The sequence below is a fragment of the Lithobates pipiens genome, unplaced genomic scaffold (genome assembly GCF_037356315.1).
Source record: "Lithobates pipiens isolate NorthernLeopardFrog02 unplaced genomic scaffold, aLitPip1_a1.2 Scaffold_23, whole genome shotgun sequence".
Taxonomy (NCBI): Eukaryota; Metazoa; Chordata; class Amphibia; order Anura; family Ranidae; genus Lithobates; species Lithobates pipiens.
This window is the reverse complement of record NW_027507785.1, coordinates 35,419,310-35,437,097: the sequence shown is the minus strand read 5'-3', so window position 1 is coordinate 35,437,097 and position 17,788 is coordinate 35,419,310. Positions and strand designations below refer to the sequence as shown.

The following is a 17,788-nucleotide window of genomic DNA, read 5'->3' as shown; positions in this document are numbered from 1 at the left end:
TGCGAACACTGTTTACATATGTGGGTGTGGCTTACATATGGGTTCAGTACTGTGTGCAAGCACACAGGGTACGGGGACACTTTAAAAAAAAAAAAATTATTTTATACATTTTTTTTATTTTTTTATTTTTTACATTTTTAAACTGTCTCTTTAAAAAATGTTTTAAAGTCACTTTTATTGCTATTGTATTGTTATTGCTATAACAATGCAGCATGACGGGCAGTGTCGACTGGAGCTCAATATATTGGGGGGGGGAAGATGGCAAACTTGCCCCCCCCTCACTCGCATATACCACCCCCCAACAGGCCGGCCACAGTACACACACTTCTCCTCGCTATCCACACCAGCTCCCGCTCATCCTCATCATTCGGGCTGCTGCTGTTGTTTATGCTGCAATCTGCTGCTATGGGCTCTGGAGAACAGTGGCCAACGTGAGCTTCATGGGGCCAGGAAGGCAGCGATCAGTCTTAGGAGGCCAATGCTGCTTCTGCTTGCCGAGGGGCTGTTGCTTCTCCTCATGGCCGAACAACAAGTGGGTCCTGAGTCTGGCCTGGGAGGAGAAGCAGGAAGACAATAGCGAATATTGATTTGCTAATGTCACACAACTGGGTGGGCTCAGGGCACAGTGCTCTGCGCCCCAAACCCACCCTTTTTTTAAACCAATTCGAGCATTGGGCTCTAATCATGTGCTTAAAAAAATAAAACACCATTGAAATCCATGTGTCCAGTGCCCTGTATGTAGATTAGGGGCCGGCACATAAATTGGGGGAGGGCGGTGCCCCTAATGGAGCGACTGCCACTGATGATGGTCCTCTTTATGGAGAGATCTGGGGTCTAAAAGACCCCTAATCTATCCTCTACCCTTAAAAGATCAACAAAAAAATAACTATCTTTTGATTTAAGGTAGGGGTATGCAATTAGCAGACCTCCAGCTGTTGCAAAACTACAAGTCCCATCATGCCCCTGTCTCTGGGTGTCATGCTTGTAGCTGTCAGTCTTGCTATGCCTCATGGGACTTGTAGTTCTGCAACAGCTGGAGGTCCGCTAATTGCTTATCCCAGCTTTAAGGGAAAAAAAACCCCATGTTTACATGGCCTGTGAACCGGAAGTTACATCAAGAGGTCGCTCCGGTCCTCTGAGGGCATAGAGATGAGCGGCAGCCATCTTGCCATAGCTTCTTTCTCTATGGTAAGCCACCGCAGGTGCTAGATGGATTCCCGGGCTCAGCGATCGGTAACGTAAGCCCAGGAAGTGGCAGCACTGCATCACTGATCAAGTGGTTTTTATCCGGTAGGACAGTAAAACAATTGGCGACCACAGAAGTCGAAGTTCAACCACAGTGGCCTCACATGGATCGGAATATGTCTGGTCCCTGCTGAACCAGCTAAATTTGGATCCATGTATGACCAGCGTGACACTCTCCTAATTTCCTGTCTTGGTGTCACAGGGACAGGAAGTGAGGGCAAATCTTCCCAACAGGTTAACAGGCAGAAGTTACAGACAGAAGTGCTTACACTTCTGAATCCTAATAATAAAAAAAAAGAACAAAATTGTCTGGAGTTGGGCCAATCAGATACAAATGGTACATAGCAGAATGTTTTTTTGTTTTTGGTGTCCCTGTCACATGAGTGATGTCATGTGAAGCAGTCGGCCAAGTCACAGACATCTCCTCCTTTTTGTATAAAGGGTTATGAACCAATAAAACCAATTTCCACTGAGGAGTAAACAACACGCCACACTAATGCAGGACAAAGTCATCACTCATTGCATCTAAAGACGAGCAAACAGAGAGCTGGAATTCAGGGCCCAGAGCCAAAACGTATCTCTTCTATTCACAGACTAATTGGTCTTGGCACCTCCTTTTTGGTAAACAATGGAAATGGGGTTTGCCTGGGCGCCTCGCTCTGGCAGCCTAAGGATCCTGTGAACGGTGGCTGTTGTGTCCCCCAGGGAGGGTATGTGACTTGTGCAGAGTTTGGTGCTGGTAGTCGGAGCTCTGGCACTCAGCAGGAGAGGAGTCTGGTGCACAGGCACACCGAATTCACTGATGCGTTTACCTGGACTGGTCGCCATGGCAGCAGAATCACAAGGGCGTGGGTGCGGTGGGTCAGAGCACCACTCCTGTGAGGTGAAACTGGGCGGACACCACAGACCAGCCTACTCACAGGTACGTTATTTTTATCTCTGTGTCCTGAAATAGAAACCACAACGGAACTGAAGGCTTGCTCAGCTGAGATTTCATGACCTTTGTGCCAGTGTTTTTCTGTTTTGGCTATAGAGATTCTCTTTTTAAAAGCTGAACTCATCATGGTTGGGGAAAAAAGTTATTCTTGCAATGGGGTACCGTCTGCACTACAAGGGTTAAATCAGCAGTGCTTAACTTTTTGAAGAGCAAGGGCCACTTATGTGATTTGGTAACCAGTCGCCTGCTTCTTCAGGTCCTGGTGCCAGCGTCAGCAACAAATTGATAGCGATCTAGACTTACGGACCCGCCATCCCAGAGCATGCGCTTCCTTGGTTTAAGGTGGTGGGCCACATTAGAGGGCCCCGTGGGCCACAGGTTGAGCACCCCTGGGTTAAATGCCTGTTTTGACTAGAGGATGATGAATAAGGTGAACTACTTACCTCATCCCTCAGTTTGCCAGCAGCCAGCGCTCTCCGGCTCTCCCAAGGATGTGAGCAGTTAAACACATTTGGAGAGAATGAGGTTGGAGAGTGTTCAGAGACCATGACGTCAAAGAGTGTTAGAGGAGAATGACATCATAGAGCATTTAGGGAGAATAATTTTGAACAGCGTTCGCAGGTTGACATTGGAGAGGCTTCATAGACTATGACTCTGATGCTCCTAGGATGTGGATGGGTGCTCATCAGAGGATGATGATGGAGAGTGTTCAGAGAGGTTAACTCTGATGCCCCTAGGATGTGGGCGCTCATCAGAGGATGATGTTGGAGAGTGTTCATAGAGGGCGAATCTGATGCTCCTAGGATGTGGACAGGCACTCATCAGAGGATGAATGTTGGAGAATGTTCATAGAGGTTGACATTGGAGAATGTTCATAGATGTTGACTGATGCTCCAGAATGTGGACGGGTGCCCATAAGAGGATGACGTTGGAGAGTGTTCAGAGAGGTTGACTCTGATGCTCCTAGGATGTGGATAGATGCTCATCAGAGGATGATGTTGGAGAGCATTCAGAATATCTGACATATGGGACGGTTTAAAAAGGATGACTTTGGAGAACATTCAAAGAGGATAATGTTGGAGAGCATTCAGAGAGGACTAGGTCAAAGAGTGTTCAGAGAGAATGAGGTCAGAGAAAGTTAGAGGGGATGGCATCAGAGTCTCTGACATCCTCTCTAACTCTCTTCAACATCATCCTTTTTTGAACACTCTCCGAAGCTGCCCTCCTCAAATGCTCTCCAACACCAACCTGTCAGAATTCTTTCCAAAGTCATAATTTTTAAACACTCTTTGACCTCATATTGATGCAGAGAGCCTTTGGACAGAGGTCAAAGAGGATGACGTCAAAGAGCGTTAGGAAAGGATGATGTTGGAGAGTGTGGTTGTCATTGTGGATGGGCCCTTATGCTGGCCGTACATGCTTAAGTAAAAAAATATTGTTTTCTATTTTTATCAATTTCTTCTGGTAGGAATCAATCTATAGTCCACAGCCCATTCAAAAGATATGCAACACAAGGGTAAATGGTAAATGGCTTTTGATACAATCTTAACTTACGATTGTAAGTTATCGATCGCATCTCTGGTTCCACTGTGTAATCTCATGATCTGAGCGATTGAAACATGATCTTATTCATGAACAAAGTAACTCAGTGCTGCCGAACAATGCAAAACAATTGATAATTTCTCACCCTGGCTGATCGACTCAGTTAAAGTTATTCAGTTGTTTGCAGATTTGATCAGTTTGATTGAATTACACTTAAATTGGATAATAAAATCAAAGCGTTCAGTGAGGATGACTATGGAGGGTGTGATCAGAGGGTGATGCCGGAGACCATTCTCAGAGGATAACACCAGAGACCGTTCTCAGAGGAGGACGTCGGAGATGACGCCGGAGAACGTTCTCAGAGGATGACGCTGGAGACCGCTCTTAGAGGATGACTCCGGAGAACGTTCTCAGAGGATGACACTGGAGATGACGCCGAAGAACTTTCTTAGAGGATGACACCGGAGACCGTTCTCAGAGGATGACACCGGAGACCGTTCTCAGAGGATGACACCGGAGACCGTTCTCAGAGGATGACGCCGGAGACCGTTCTCAGAGGATGACGCCGGAGAACGTTCTCAGAGGATGACGCTGGAGACCGCTCTTAGAGGATGACTCCGGAGAACGTTCTCAGAGGATGACACTGGAGATGACGCCGGAGAACTTTCTTAGAGGATGACACCGGAGACCGTTCTCAGAGGATGACGCCGGAGACCGTTCTCAGAGGATGACGCCGGAGACCGTTCTCAGAGGATGACGCCGGAGAACGTTCTCAGAGGATGACGCCGGAGAACGTTCTCAGAGGATGACGCCGGAGAACGTTCTCAGAGGATGACGCCGGAGAACGTTCTCAGAGGATGACGCCGGAGAACGTTCTCAGAGGATGACGCCAGAGATGACGCCGGAGACTGCTCTCAGAGGATGACACCGGAGACTGTTCTCAGAGTATGACACTGGAGATGACACCAGAGACCGTTCTCAGAGGATGACGCCAGAGATGATGCCGGAGACCGTTCTCAGAGGATGACACTGGAGATGACGCCGGAGAACTTTCTTAGAGGATGACACCAGAGACCGTTCTCAGAGGATGACGCCGGAGATGACGCTGGAGAACGTTCTCAGAGGATGGCGCTGGAGACCGTTCTCAGAGTATGACACTGGAGATGACGCCGGAGAACTTTCTTAGAGGACGACGCCGGAGACCGTTCTCAGAGGACGACGCCGGAGACCGTTCTCAGAGGACGACGCCGGAGACCGTTCTCAGAGGACGACGCCGGAGACCGTTCTCAGAGGACGACGCCAGAGACCGTTCTCAGAGGACGACGCCGGAGACCGTTCTAAGAGGATGACGCCAGAGAACGTTCTCAGAGTAAAACCTAGCAATGAACTTCTCTTATTTTCTCCCTTTTGGTTTGCTAAATATACAGTTGAAAATGCTGTATTATAAATGTTTGTCAAGTACAAAAAAAATATATATATACAGTGTATACCTGTTGATCTTGCCAGAAATCTAGTAAGTTGCCTGTTAGCTTCCTGTGTTCAGTGTTTATCAATTACATTTCAAGTTATGGAGAAGAAGATAGGGGGTGGTGCTTTGTAGACACACTTCCTTTTCTAGGTTAACAACACAAAAAAAAATGGTTCTGGCAAAGAGATGGGCACAAGATGGTGGAGGGTTAAAGCCTCAAGTTGGTGGATTGTTGTTCTGGTATGCAGTGGAAGCGGGATAGTGACTTACACTCTTGGCGCCACCACACAGCCATTCACAAGCCCCCTTTATAAGTAAATTTCACATTCTGTTTTCATCTAAAGTACTTTTTCGTCATATGCTCAGTAAAATAATGAGGATGGGATGTAAGAACTCCCACTACCATTTTTCTCAAGCTGCAAGGCTGCCATCTTGGCTTCAATACCTAGCCAGGTAGGCCAATGGCTTACTAGGAAGCCAATGCTGGGATAAGAATGACAGCCTCAAAACTTGCACCTTTAAAAACCAAGACACCAAGGGCAGCTCCCGTGTATTAATGACGTGTTCACTTTAAGTGAAGTACAGTTTCCCTTTATGATAAAATTAGACCCCCAGGAATGAAATCTTTTTGATAGCCATGGACAATTGCTTTTACAAGCCTTCAGAAGTTCACATTAGCATATAGATTGCCATGCAGTGGCCATAAACCTCTGGAGCTGGCCGTTAATTCTAGTATTTTTGGCACAGATGACATTTTAATAGTGTCTACCAGGAAGGGCTCTTCAATCACTCGGGGACAATTTATTGTAACAATTAAAACAATAGGAGCCTGGCAAACGATTTTTGCAAGTGCTGACATTTGTGACCCAACTTCTGCTCTCATAGGAGACACTTTATCAAATTACCTCCATTCCAGCCACTGACAAAGGACCCGGTCACACAATGGAGGGGTCATGTAAGTTGTTACAGGATGTGCGTGCACTTTCCTTCAACTTCCACAAGAAGAAATGAAAATGTTTATCGTAAAAGTGTTTTTGTATCCAAAAAGGACACCGATAAACAAGAGCTTGTAGCCTCTATCAACAGTGGCTTGGTGTGACATGGCCACTGGGGCTCGTTCACGCGAGATGCATGTTATTATACCGTGTGGTAATCGTGAATGCGCCTTGCAGTAAATTTCAATGCAAAGTTAATTGCACTGCATTAGCTCTGTGTAGAAAAAATTTGCAGGGCCGATTTATTTTTTATGCTTTCTCAGACCTTTCATTTCAAATAACCCGCCCAATGCAGCATGCCTCAACACACAAACACATGTATGATTCATATTCTGTGGAAGGGTTCAAAGCAGTGGCAGCTGGTGCTGTATATTTTGGGGGGATAGCAAACAAGACACCCCCCCCCCCCCGTCGGTTGGCCCTGCACTTACCACACACCCCTGCTCGGTTGGTCAGTCTACCAGCCTTGCACTTACCCCATCTAGATCACGAGCAGCTTCCTGCATCTCTTCCTCAGTGGCAGCTTCCTCCTCAGTGGCTTCACCCTGCTCCTCGGGCTTCATGGTGGCTTCCACTTTAGTGGCTTCCCTCCTCCTTCCCTCGGTGGCCAATACAATCGCTTCTCCTCTTGGCCAATCATGTCTCAGGACCCGCTTCCTGATTGGCCGGGAGGAAAATCGGGACAACAATAGCAACTGGGTGGGCTCAGGACGCAGTGCTCTGTGTCCCAAGCCCACCCTTTTTTTAAGCCAATTGGAGCCTTAGGCTCTAATCATGTGCTTCAAAAAAAACCCCCATTGCAATCCATGCGTCCAGCACCCTGCATGCAGATTAGGGGTCGGGCGCAAAGATTACGGAGGCAGCCGCCACTAGTTCAATGGTTACTTAAAATCGTATATTAAGCCCCCTCTCCCACTCACATCGCTTTTCGTCCACTAACATGATTACCATACGGTATAATAACTTTTAATCCGTGCTAGCGGCCAAAGAAAGGGTTAAATGCACCTGAAAAGCGCCACTGCTAAAGTGCTTTGGCAGTGGTGCCATTTCATTTCAATGGGCAGGGGCGGTGGAGAAGCGGTGTATACACCCGCTCCTAAACCGCTACTTGAAGGACTTTTACTAATGTCCTACAAGCACACCGCTCCAGTGTGAAAACACCCGGGCTTTCACACTGGGGCTACAGGAGAGGCATTTTCAGGTGCTTTACAGGCACTATTTTTAGCCCTTTTAGGCTGCTTTCACACTGAGGCGCTTTACAGGCATTATATCGCTTAAAATAGCATCTGCAAAGCGCCTGTAAAAAGCCTCTCCTCTCACTCCAGTGTGAAAGCCTGAGTGCTTCTCAATAGGGCAGTGCCGCCGTAGCGCCGGCAAAGCGCTGCTGCAGTGGTGCTTTGTGGGCGCTTTTAACCCTTTTCCGGCTGTTAGCAGGGGTTAAAAGCACCCCGTTAGCGGCCTAAAAGTGCCGCAAAACGATGATTTTTAGCGGCGCTTTACCACCGGCGCCCAAAACGCTCCAGTGTGAAAGTAGCCTTAGCACCTGAAAAACGCCTTCAGTGTGAAATGGGTCTTACTTCTCTGCCAACGGCCTGACCTCCCAAGCTGTGGAGCATTTATCAGGCAACACAATAAAACTACCAATAAACTAATTGAATTTTGTTTGAAATTTCTTATTTTAAGAATGTTCATTTGATTTTCTTAGGGTTAGCGGGGTCAAATCGAAGTTCGTTTTTCGGCCGCAATGTTGAAAAATTTTGAAGAGCACAGGTCCTGAAACCAAACATCCCACTGGAAGAACAAACAATGGTCCCAGGGCTCCATGGCGGAATTCCTGGGCTATTCTTTTAAATTAATGAAGCATTGCAATTTTCGGAATGCACGCTTCATAATGAAATTTCCCTCCCCTACTCATTCAGAACATTATCACTTTTCACTTTGTATGCTGTGATTATTTGATAATAAAGAGGGTCATAACAGATTGCAGTGGGGTCTGATGATCTTTGATGGCTTAAGGCTGGTTCACATGGTATGGTATTGGCCAGTTGACCAGAAACCAGCCAACATTCAGCCAGTGTGTACAGCATGTGGGTGGGGTGCAGTGTGTGCAGCAGCAATAATTCACACAGTCGGGGGCAATGAAAAACTTGTATTGAAGTAATATAGTGACAGTTCACAACAGACCTGGTGGGAAAACTACCCAGCCGGGTACACTCACAGGGGTTGATTTACTAAATGCAGATGGACTGTGCACTTTGCAAAGTGCAGTTGCACTCTCCAAATGCAGTTGCTCCAGAGTTAATAAATGAGGTTAAATTTCATTTTGCAAATACCCAATCACGTGCAAGTAAAAATAAAAAAACAGCATTTTTGCTTGCACATGATTGGATGATGGAAGTCAGCAGAGCTTATGCTCATTTACTAAGCTCTGGAGCAACTGCACTTGCAGAGTTTACAAAATGCACAGTCGATTTGCCTTTAGTAAATCAACCCCAGAGTTTCCAAACACGTGAAGGAGGAGATTCCAGCCGGACTGACAGCATCTGTCGAGAGAGGACAGAATGCGGCCTGGCCGTCTCGTGCCCAATCAGGAAGGTGTCCAGAAGCGATGTAACCCTACGCTTTCCCACTTCATCAGGAACCTTTTCCTAGCGCTAATACTGTCCCTCATAGGTGGTGCACCTGTCCCTTCTCTACCAACTCGTCAAAAGTGTGCCAAACCTGGGAGTCGGGGGCCTTAAAAAGGCTTTGCCTGCCTCAAGATGGTCGCCAGAGTCACCTGGGGTTGCAGCATCCAATAAAATCACTTCCCCAGGAAACCATAGAGGAACCATGTTCCTCCTGGCTTCCTCTCCAGCTGCAGTGCTACTGCAGGTAGCTCCACCTGCAGTGGAGAAAGTAGACTGCACCTGCCTACAAGTAGCCTGTCCAACAGACTGGCTTTTATTGAATGGGCATGCTGGAAAACCAGCATCCAATCAGCTCTTGTAGCCAATGGGTGTGAGCGCTGATCAGTGTTTTCTGGTGGGGTGGGGACAGTTCCCCGATCAGAACACAATAGCATATCAGGGGATATCACCTCACTAACATTGCATAGTTAGTACGTCGACCACTCTGTTTTTTTTCTATTCAGCCCACAAAATAAAAACTAACCGTGAGTACCTAGCATTAGGCTGCAACCACTGGAACCCTTTATATCTGGGGCACTCTTATCTAAATAGTTCATCTGATATAATGGGCTGTACACTTGATTGATATTGGCTTCCATTGAAAGCCCCAGTCTGAGCAGCTTCTGGGTCTTGCAGCATGTCCTTCTATTTCCATCCACTAGATTTCGGGTTCATTCAGAAGTCTGTTAGAAGTTGTGTCACATCTATGGAGAGGAAGGCAGGGGTAAGAAGTTCTAGAAGCTGTTTGCAAAGGATCAATCAGGAAAATCTATCTGAAGGGTGTTTGTCCATCTGTTGGTCAGTGGTACTCTGGGCCATGGCTGGGGGAAAGTCGTTGGCTTTATTCTCTGGCTTATCCTTATGGTGGTTCTTTTTCAGAGCTGCTTTTTCCTGGTGTGCTTCTTGGTTATCTCCTTGAGTGTCTTTGCATGTTCTCTACATTCTAGATCCCTTTCTGTTTCCACACATGTATACCAGCATTCTCTTCATGCCCTCATGTATTCTGTGTCCCCCGAAGAGGTACAGCAAGGCTCATCCATATGCCTTTGGACATTGATTTCACATTTGAGTGGTCTTGTACCCTTTTTTTTTTTTTTTTTAATATTTTTATTGAGTTTAAGACATACAAACAGACAATCAACAGTTAACAGTAAACATGCCACAGCATTGGGACTAGACCCACGCAGGGGTCAGTGGGCTGCTTCCATCATTATTGATCTACAGCTGTAGCACGTCCACAAGAACAAACAAACAACTAACTTAGTGCTGGGTTGGCTCCCGCTCAATTGAAATAACTAAGGACCAAATTCTTCAGTCGAGCCCCAAGGGACTATAAAATAAATGAAATAAACCCATATCAGAGGCTACAATATATAAATAAAAGCAAATAAATCGATACTAATCACCTACTGCAGCAAAATCGCATCCACCCGTAGAGTGGCATTATGTACATGCTCAGTTTGTGGACGCTGTGGAGGCCTCAGCCAGCCACCTGGCCCACATTCTCGTGTATTTTTTGGGGCATCCTCTATTATGGTAGGTTTCCTTATAGTGTGGTAGTACTTTATTGACATGTGTTTTCCACAACAATATTGACGGCGGGGCCTGCTTTTTCCAGCAGAGAGTGATCATTTTCCTGGCATAGAAAATTAGGAGTCCTATCAGAGTTCTGTCTGCTATCCTGGGGGCTAATTCTTCTACTAAGCCTAGAAGGCATATCCACGGGGTTTGGGCTACATCTATTCCCACCACTGCTTGTATTACAGATAGAACCTGTGACCAGTAGTTTTTAATTGCCGGGCAGGACCAGAAGATGTGTATGAAGTCACCCGGATCCCCAGTACATCTCCAACATTCCAAGGACAGGGAGGAACTCATTTTATGCAATCTATACAGGGTAATATATGCCCGGTGTAGTATTTTGTATTGTATGAGACGGTCTCGAAGTGAGACCAGGATTGTGAAGGGGAAGTCCCACATGTCCTCCCAGTCCTCGGAGTCTAGATCCGGGATGTCCTGTCTCCATCTTTGACGGAGCTTTGACAGATCTGGAGAGGAGACCCTAATGAGGTGCGCATAGAGAACCGAAGTTGGCTTCCTGGTGCATTCATACCTTGTGACCTTTTCCAGATCGGATTACACTATTTGCGTGTCGTTGGGTAATATTTGGGCTTTAAATGCATGAGACAGCTGCATATAATCGGAATACATGCGAGGGGGGTACATTATTGTGGGATACCAGGTGATTGAAGGGGTGTATAGTTGTGCCGGTTGTGAGGTCAGATATGAGTTTAATACCACATTTGGCCCATATTTTGGGGTCTGGTAGTGAGTAGAGATGGGGTAAGGTAGGGTTGTTCCATAGGGGGGCGTGTGGCATTCCGTGGAAACCCCTTCCGTGGAAACCCCTCAAGTCCCAGTCCCGCCCTCCAGGCCCTTAGAGTCGTGTGCATGGAGGGTGTCAAATCGTAGGGAGCTTTGGGACCCCGCAGGGGTAAATGTGTTAAGGCCTCCACAGAACGGACCACTGCAGCCTCCAGAACCGCCGCAGGGTTGGAGTCTTGTACCCTTTTTAAGGCCCAGTTAGTCTCTCTCTAAATTGACAGTCATAGAGTTTGTTAGCTTGTTGATTAACCACTTCAGCTTTTTGATTGGCTTTTTGAGTGGAGCTCTACTTTAACCATGCAAAGCCTGTAATGAACATATTCTTCCACTAGGTGGAACTGATGCTTCATTTTTACATTATCCCTCTAACTACCTAAATCAGCATTTCTCAACCTTTTCAACACAGAGGAGCCCTTAAAACAACTTTCCAGCTTTAGGGAACCCCTGCTAAAATGACTATAGCTGCAACTCATGATACATTAGTGTGATGGTCAGTGGGAATGCTCCTAACACTTGTGGTCATTGGGAAGAATTACCACCACAGGTAGCTAAAAAGATTAATGGTGTCAGTGGGAACTTATCTAAGAGGCAGACAGTGCTCAAGGAACCCCTAGCAAACTCTGGAGGAACCTTAGGGATGCATGGAGCCCTGGTTGAGATACCCTGACCTAAAATGTTCCTGGCCGAGGTTTGAGGTTGAAAGGTAAGCATAGACATAAAAAAAAGTAATCTCCTAATACAGCAAAAAATGGTCAGATGGAGCAATGATCACAGGTCTGCAGGTTTGGATTACCCTATTATAAAACCACCTCCGAAGGAAGAATTGATTGCCCTTATGCTCTTTTAGCTAGTATGCCTGCTTATAAGACGATTGGACCCTCTGATCATAACTCATCTATGGGCACTTAAAGACCCCAATACCTATAACTGTATGAAGATATTAGAAGATACTTGGGAAAACATTTCAGTATAATGGGTAAGGTGCAGTGGGCACAATTTCACTAAGCAATATTTTACTGCATCCGAGTATGCATTAAAATAACGCACAGCGTTTAAAAAAAAAAAAAAACGGTGTAATTCACAAAGAAACTCTCCTTAAAATTATACCTCAAATATTGCATGAAACCATGCGGTAAGTCATCGCAAGCATCTCGCTTGTGTAAGTGTAAAAAAAAAAAGGGAAAGGCAGCCAACAATTTAACCACTTCCTGCCTGGCTTATAGCAATGACGGCCAAGCGTTTTTTCCATTATATTGACCCTTCAGGATAACAGCCGGTCCAAAATCAATGCCAATCAGTGCCCACAAATTGTGCCAGTCAGTGCCCATCACTAATGCCTGCCAGTGCCTCCTCATCAGTCATGCCCATCAGTGCCCACCTATCAGTGCCACCCATAAGTACCCATCAGTGCAGCATTTCAGTGCTGCCTATGAGTGCCCATCAGTGCCACCTATCAATACCCATTAGTGCTGCATACCAGGGCTGCTCATCAGTGCCGCCTATTAGTGCCCATCTTTAATGCTTATCAGTGCAGCATCATCACTGAAGGAGAAAACGTACTTATTTTCAAAATGTTATAACAGAAACAAAGAAAAAAAAAGTTTTTTTCAAAATTTTCGGTCTTCTTTAATTTGTTGTGCAAAAAATAAAAACCCCAGCAGTGATCAGATACTACCAAAGGAAAGCTCTATTTGTGGGAACAAAATGATTAAAAAAAATTGTACATGTGTAGCGGCCACAACCCTTTGCTGTGCGGCCTTGACTTGTTGGGCTTACCAGTTACCTTCTCTCAGCCTGCTCTTCCACGTCTAGGGGTTCCCAGGGTTGATACCCAACGACTTGAACACTGACACAGATGAAGTCCTCTTTAAAGGGTTTTATTTTGCGATGATAACTTCCAAACAACACAAACAACACATTCTCTTAGGGAACAGAGGGCACGGGTGAAGAACTAAGGCACACTGAACTGTAGGTCTAGCAAAGTCTCTAATTCCACCCAGAGAGTAGCCACTCGCAGCTGGGTACTTCAAGGCTAAACAGATCTCTAGCCAGAGATCATGGCAGTCAGCGCGTTGACTCAAAACTTGAAACAATCCTATGAACGTGTACAAGTTGTAACTAAAGGTGAACAGGAACCTTTTTCCTCCTTACCTGGAACGTTTCCCATCTCCTCAATGGAACTGGAAAAGTGTGAAGCATCAATGTCCTTCCCAACTCAGTAACCAGACACTTCCCAGGATGCCACTTGTCGGCCCTCCTCCAAAGAGTCCTCCCCCAGTCACTTCCATGAGCTGCGGTGCCCCTCCAAGCCAAGAGCACACCCGGACACCTTGAATCCTCCCTCAGTTACTGCGCCTTGGACCAGCTGGGTCTGAGACTCGGGAACAGACGGATCCCTACAACAGACCAAACGGGTCTATCAGGGGCCTTCCACAGGAACATGTTGCGGGGTGTTGAACACCCCATGACCGGGACCCCTCACAGGGCTACCCCGGTCCTGGAACCAGACCAGACCCCACGGGTCTCATGAACTCCTCTCCCAAACACGTGATCCACACCCCTTAAGTACCCCTTCCCAGACTCCTCAGCGGGCCCGGCACTCCCACTAATTGGTTCAGAGAAGGCTGATACTTAAATATCCAACCAGACCTGGTTCTGGCCTGTCATGTGCACCTCACCGTTCACATGACCAGGCAGAACTTCAAACACAGCCTGGCCAGACTGGTGTTAAGGCCAACCTACACAATCAACCCTCAGAACCCCTACTGTTCCGAGGGAAAAAACTAAATTTACATGAGTATGACATTTGATCCAAAATGTCCTCCACTACACATGACTGCACAATTGGCATTCAAAGTGTGACAGCAATGAAAGCTGAAAATTGGCCTGGGCAGGAAGTGGGGAAAGTGCCCGGTATTGAAGTGGTTAATCATGGCTGGTATGGCATGGTTGCTCTGGGTTGAGGGCTCAAGGTACCCAATGAGATGAGCATATAGCTCCAAGATTAGTGCCTTGGATAAGCGGAACTTCTTCAGGGTATCATCATTCGTGAATTTATCCTGCACTTTCCTTTAAAAGGACCACTCGAGATCTTCTCCTCCTCCTCTTCTACATTACTTTTGAATTCCAGAAGACTGGAAAGGGTCTATAGAACCATTTTCTATTTTTCACTTTTATTTGTAACTTGCGCAATTCTTTATTAAAATATTTATAGAACAACAAAGAAAAACTAGCAGACATTAGTCTCGTTCAGCTGGACTTGTTCCTTAAAGAGGGAACTGCAGTCTGCCCACACAATTTGTAATAAAAACATCTTTTCCACTCCGAAGCTTCCCTCCAACCACTTTGTGTATTATGTTATGTATACTGTGATTCTGTACTAGCCAAATATGCTGCAGAAATCTCCCTCCACTAAATCTGGCTGCAGCCATTTTAACTGTGGGCAGCTGAAGCTGCTGCCTGTTCACTTCCTGGATTTACACAGACACACACATACATATACAGGCAGACAGACACACTTACACCACTGCTTGCCTGCACATTTCTCCTCTCTCGATAAATACAAGTAGATCTCTTAGTCTCCTCCTATCTTTACCCTCATCCAGCCCCCTCCAGCTCTGCAGCTCTCCTTGGCTCTCCTATGGCTCATATCTCCTCCACTCACCTATCCCTATCCTCTCCCCCTCCCCCTCCCTTGCTGGCTAACTCTCACGAGAGTGAAAGAGAGAGCTGTGCATGATGTCATAAGCCTAGGCTAATGACCAGACCAGAAACAGGAAGTGGGCTGTATAAGGAATTTACTGGCAGAACATTTTTTTTTTTTTACTATCCAAAGTTAAAACGGCAAGGGCAGCAGATTTAATAGAAGGAAAGATGAAAAAATTACTGAAGGTCCGCTTTAATTTTGAAGTCATCTAGTGGCTTCTTCAAGACACGTCTTCAGATCTAATGAGTGATGAGTGTAACATTCTCCAGCAGTTATCTCTACACAGGTAGCACCAGTGCCTTAATCCAGTGGTCTCCAAACTGTGTCCCGTGGGCTGGATGCGGCCCTTTGCTTGTCTTTATCCGGCTCTTGGGGCACTATTCCTCCCACTGACACCAATGATGAGGTACTTACTATTCCTCTCACTTTTGGGGCACTTTTCCTACTGCTGACACCACGGATGGGGCACTTTTCTTCCCACTAACACCAATGATGTGGCACTATTCCTCCCACCGACATCAATGATGGGGCACTATTCCTCCCACCGACACCAATGATGTGGCACTATTCCTCCCACCGACACCAGTGATGGGGTACTATTCCTCCCACTGACACCAGTGATGGGGTACTATTTCTCCCACTGACTCTATTGATAGGGCACTACTATTCCCTTTGATACCAATGTTGGGGTACTATTCCTCCCACTGATACCAATGTTGGGGCACTATTCCTCCCACTGATACCAATGATGGGGCACTATTCCTCCCACTGACATCAGTGATGGGGTACTATTTCCGCCACTGACCCTATTAATAGGGCACTATTATTCCCTTTGATACCAATGTTGGGGCACTATTCCTCCCACTGATACCAATGATGGGGAAATATTTCTCCCACTGATACCAATGATGGGGCATTATTCCTCACAATTACACAAATAATGGCCACTCTTCTTCCCACAGACACCGATGGGGCACTAAACTGGTCCCTTGTTTAGAAAGTTTGGAGACCCCTGCCTTAATCCAGTCACAATGGAATGTGTAGATGTCGATTGTCCAAGAACAGGATGGGAGGTTTGAAAGTTGTGTAACCTTCCTTGTTCTAGTTATATAATTCCATCCTTTGTGTCAGAAGGTCTGCATAAGTGTTATTCCTCGATGTACATGGCTAAAGGTGAAATGTCAAATAGTCCAGGTAGAGATGTTAAAATGGCAATATATGTGGAAGACAGATGACGTTGAAGGCCCTCATCTCATTCAGGGATGGTCATTTTGGTTTGACGTAGATGGCCTCTTTCACACCTCTTGTGAACTAGTTGTCCTTTCTGTTCAAAATGTGCACCCCACTGTCCTTCAAAGGATGCCCCTTTTTTCCTTAACCACTTCAATACAGGGCACTTTCACCCCCTTCCTTCCCAGCCCAATTTTCAGCTTTCAGCGCTCTAGCGCTTTCAGTGACAATTGCGCGGTCATGCTACACTGTACCCAAATGAAATTGTTATCATTTTGTTTGCACAAATAGAGCTTTATTTTGGTGTTATTTATTCACGACTCCGTTTTTTTTTTTTTGCGATATAAGCGCAAAAAAAGCGGAAATTTGGGAAAAAAACAATATTTTCTTTTTTCTATTTGAAAAGAAATCCAATAAAATCAAATTTTGTCATAAATTTAAGCCAAAATGTATTCTGCTACATGTTTTTGGTAAAAAAAATTCCGTTAAGTGTATAATAATTGGTTTGTGTGATCACGGACATATGTACGCAAATGATCATGTACATATGTGTGCAGGTGATCACGTACATATGTGTGCAGATAATCATTGGGACATGTGATTTTAGTGGGACATATGTGGGGGACATGTTTTTATTATTAGGGACATGTGTTTTTATTATTTGGGGACATGTATGTTTTGGGGACATGTGTGTTTTGGGGACATATGTGGGGACTGTGTTTTCACTGTGTGGTGTGTTGTGTGTTTACACTACACTGATGATCAGTGAGTAAAAAGCTGTGAAAAGCAGCCCATACTCACTGATCATCAGCCGGCTGCAGCGTTCTGCTCTCCTCTTCTCAGCGGTGACTTCCGTGTGAGGAGAGGAGAGCCGATTGCCTAGCAACCGGCTGTTTGTTTACATCACATGACGGCCGTGATTGGACACGGCCGTCATGTGATCAGGAGGGCCAATCACAGAGCCCTCCTGCCGATCTGAGATGTGCCGTGTCCGGGTGACACGAGCACATCGGGATCGCGCCGCTGCGCGGGCGCGCGCGCGCGCGATCCCGCTGCTCCTGAATGACGTTCCTGAACGTCCTATCAGGAGCAGGCGGCTCCCACCCGCCGTATATATACATTGGCCGGGTGGGAAGTGGTTAAGGTGTAGAAAGACATCTGAGTCTTGATCTATACAATTTGCCTCCATATGTTGGGCCATTCATTTGTTGAGAGGTTGTATGGTTGGTTGGTTAGTTGGTTGGTTCATTGATCCTATTGAACAGAGGGAAGGTCAGTCTAACACAGACAAGGCCTACAAAATTGGATATTAATTGAATATCAATCAGCCTCTGTGGTTTTGGGAGGAGTGACCCACTTCCCTTGGGAGAGCAGGCAGCCACTACAAGTATTACAGCTGTCCTTCATTCCTAGATACTAATAGCAAATTGATTGGTAGGAATTTATCAGCGATTCATTGTCTGTACAAACATTTGACCAGTCATGGGATAGATGGATGATTATTGATGTACAAATGATTCTGCTTATTACAAATGTAACACAAAATAGTAGGAATAATAGAAAATTATCAGAGTCAAAGAGCATGTGGTTGGGTTCAAACGGATGCTGTCG

The 17,788-nt window shown here is 46.0% G+C and overlaps 1 protein-coding gene across 4 annotated transcripts in view; it reads left to right on the top strand.

The window, feature by feature from the left end:
* MYO7A (myosin VIIA) overlaps window positions 1-17,788 on the top strand; it is a 344,985-nt gene that overhangs the window by 26,527 nt on the left and 300,670 nt on the right. Inside the window, exon 1 of one of the 4 annotated variants that reach the window (XM_077451418.1) lies at window positions 1,727-2,167. The exons of 1 other annotated variant lie outside the window; for it this stretch is intronic. In XM_077451418.1, coding sequence (XP_077307544.1) covers window positions 2,048-2,167 — 120 coding nt within the window. In that variant the 5' untranslated portion in view covers window positions 1,727-2,047. Of the gene's footprint in view, window positions 1-1,726; window positions 2,168-17,788 lie in introns of those variants that run through there. 2 more of the 4 variants (XM_077451415.1, XM_077451416.1) reach the window with 2 other exon arrangements.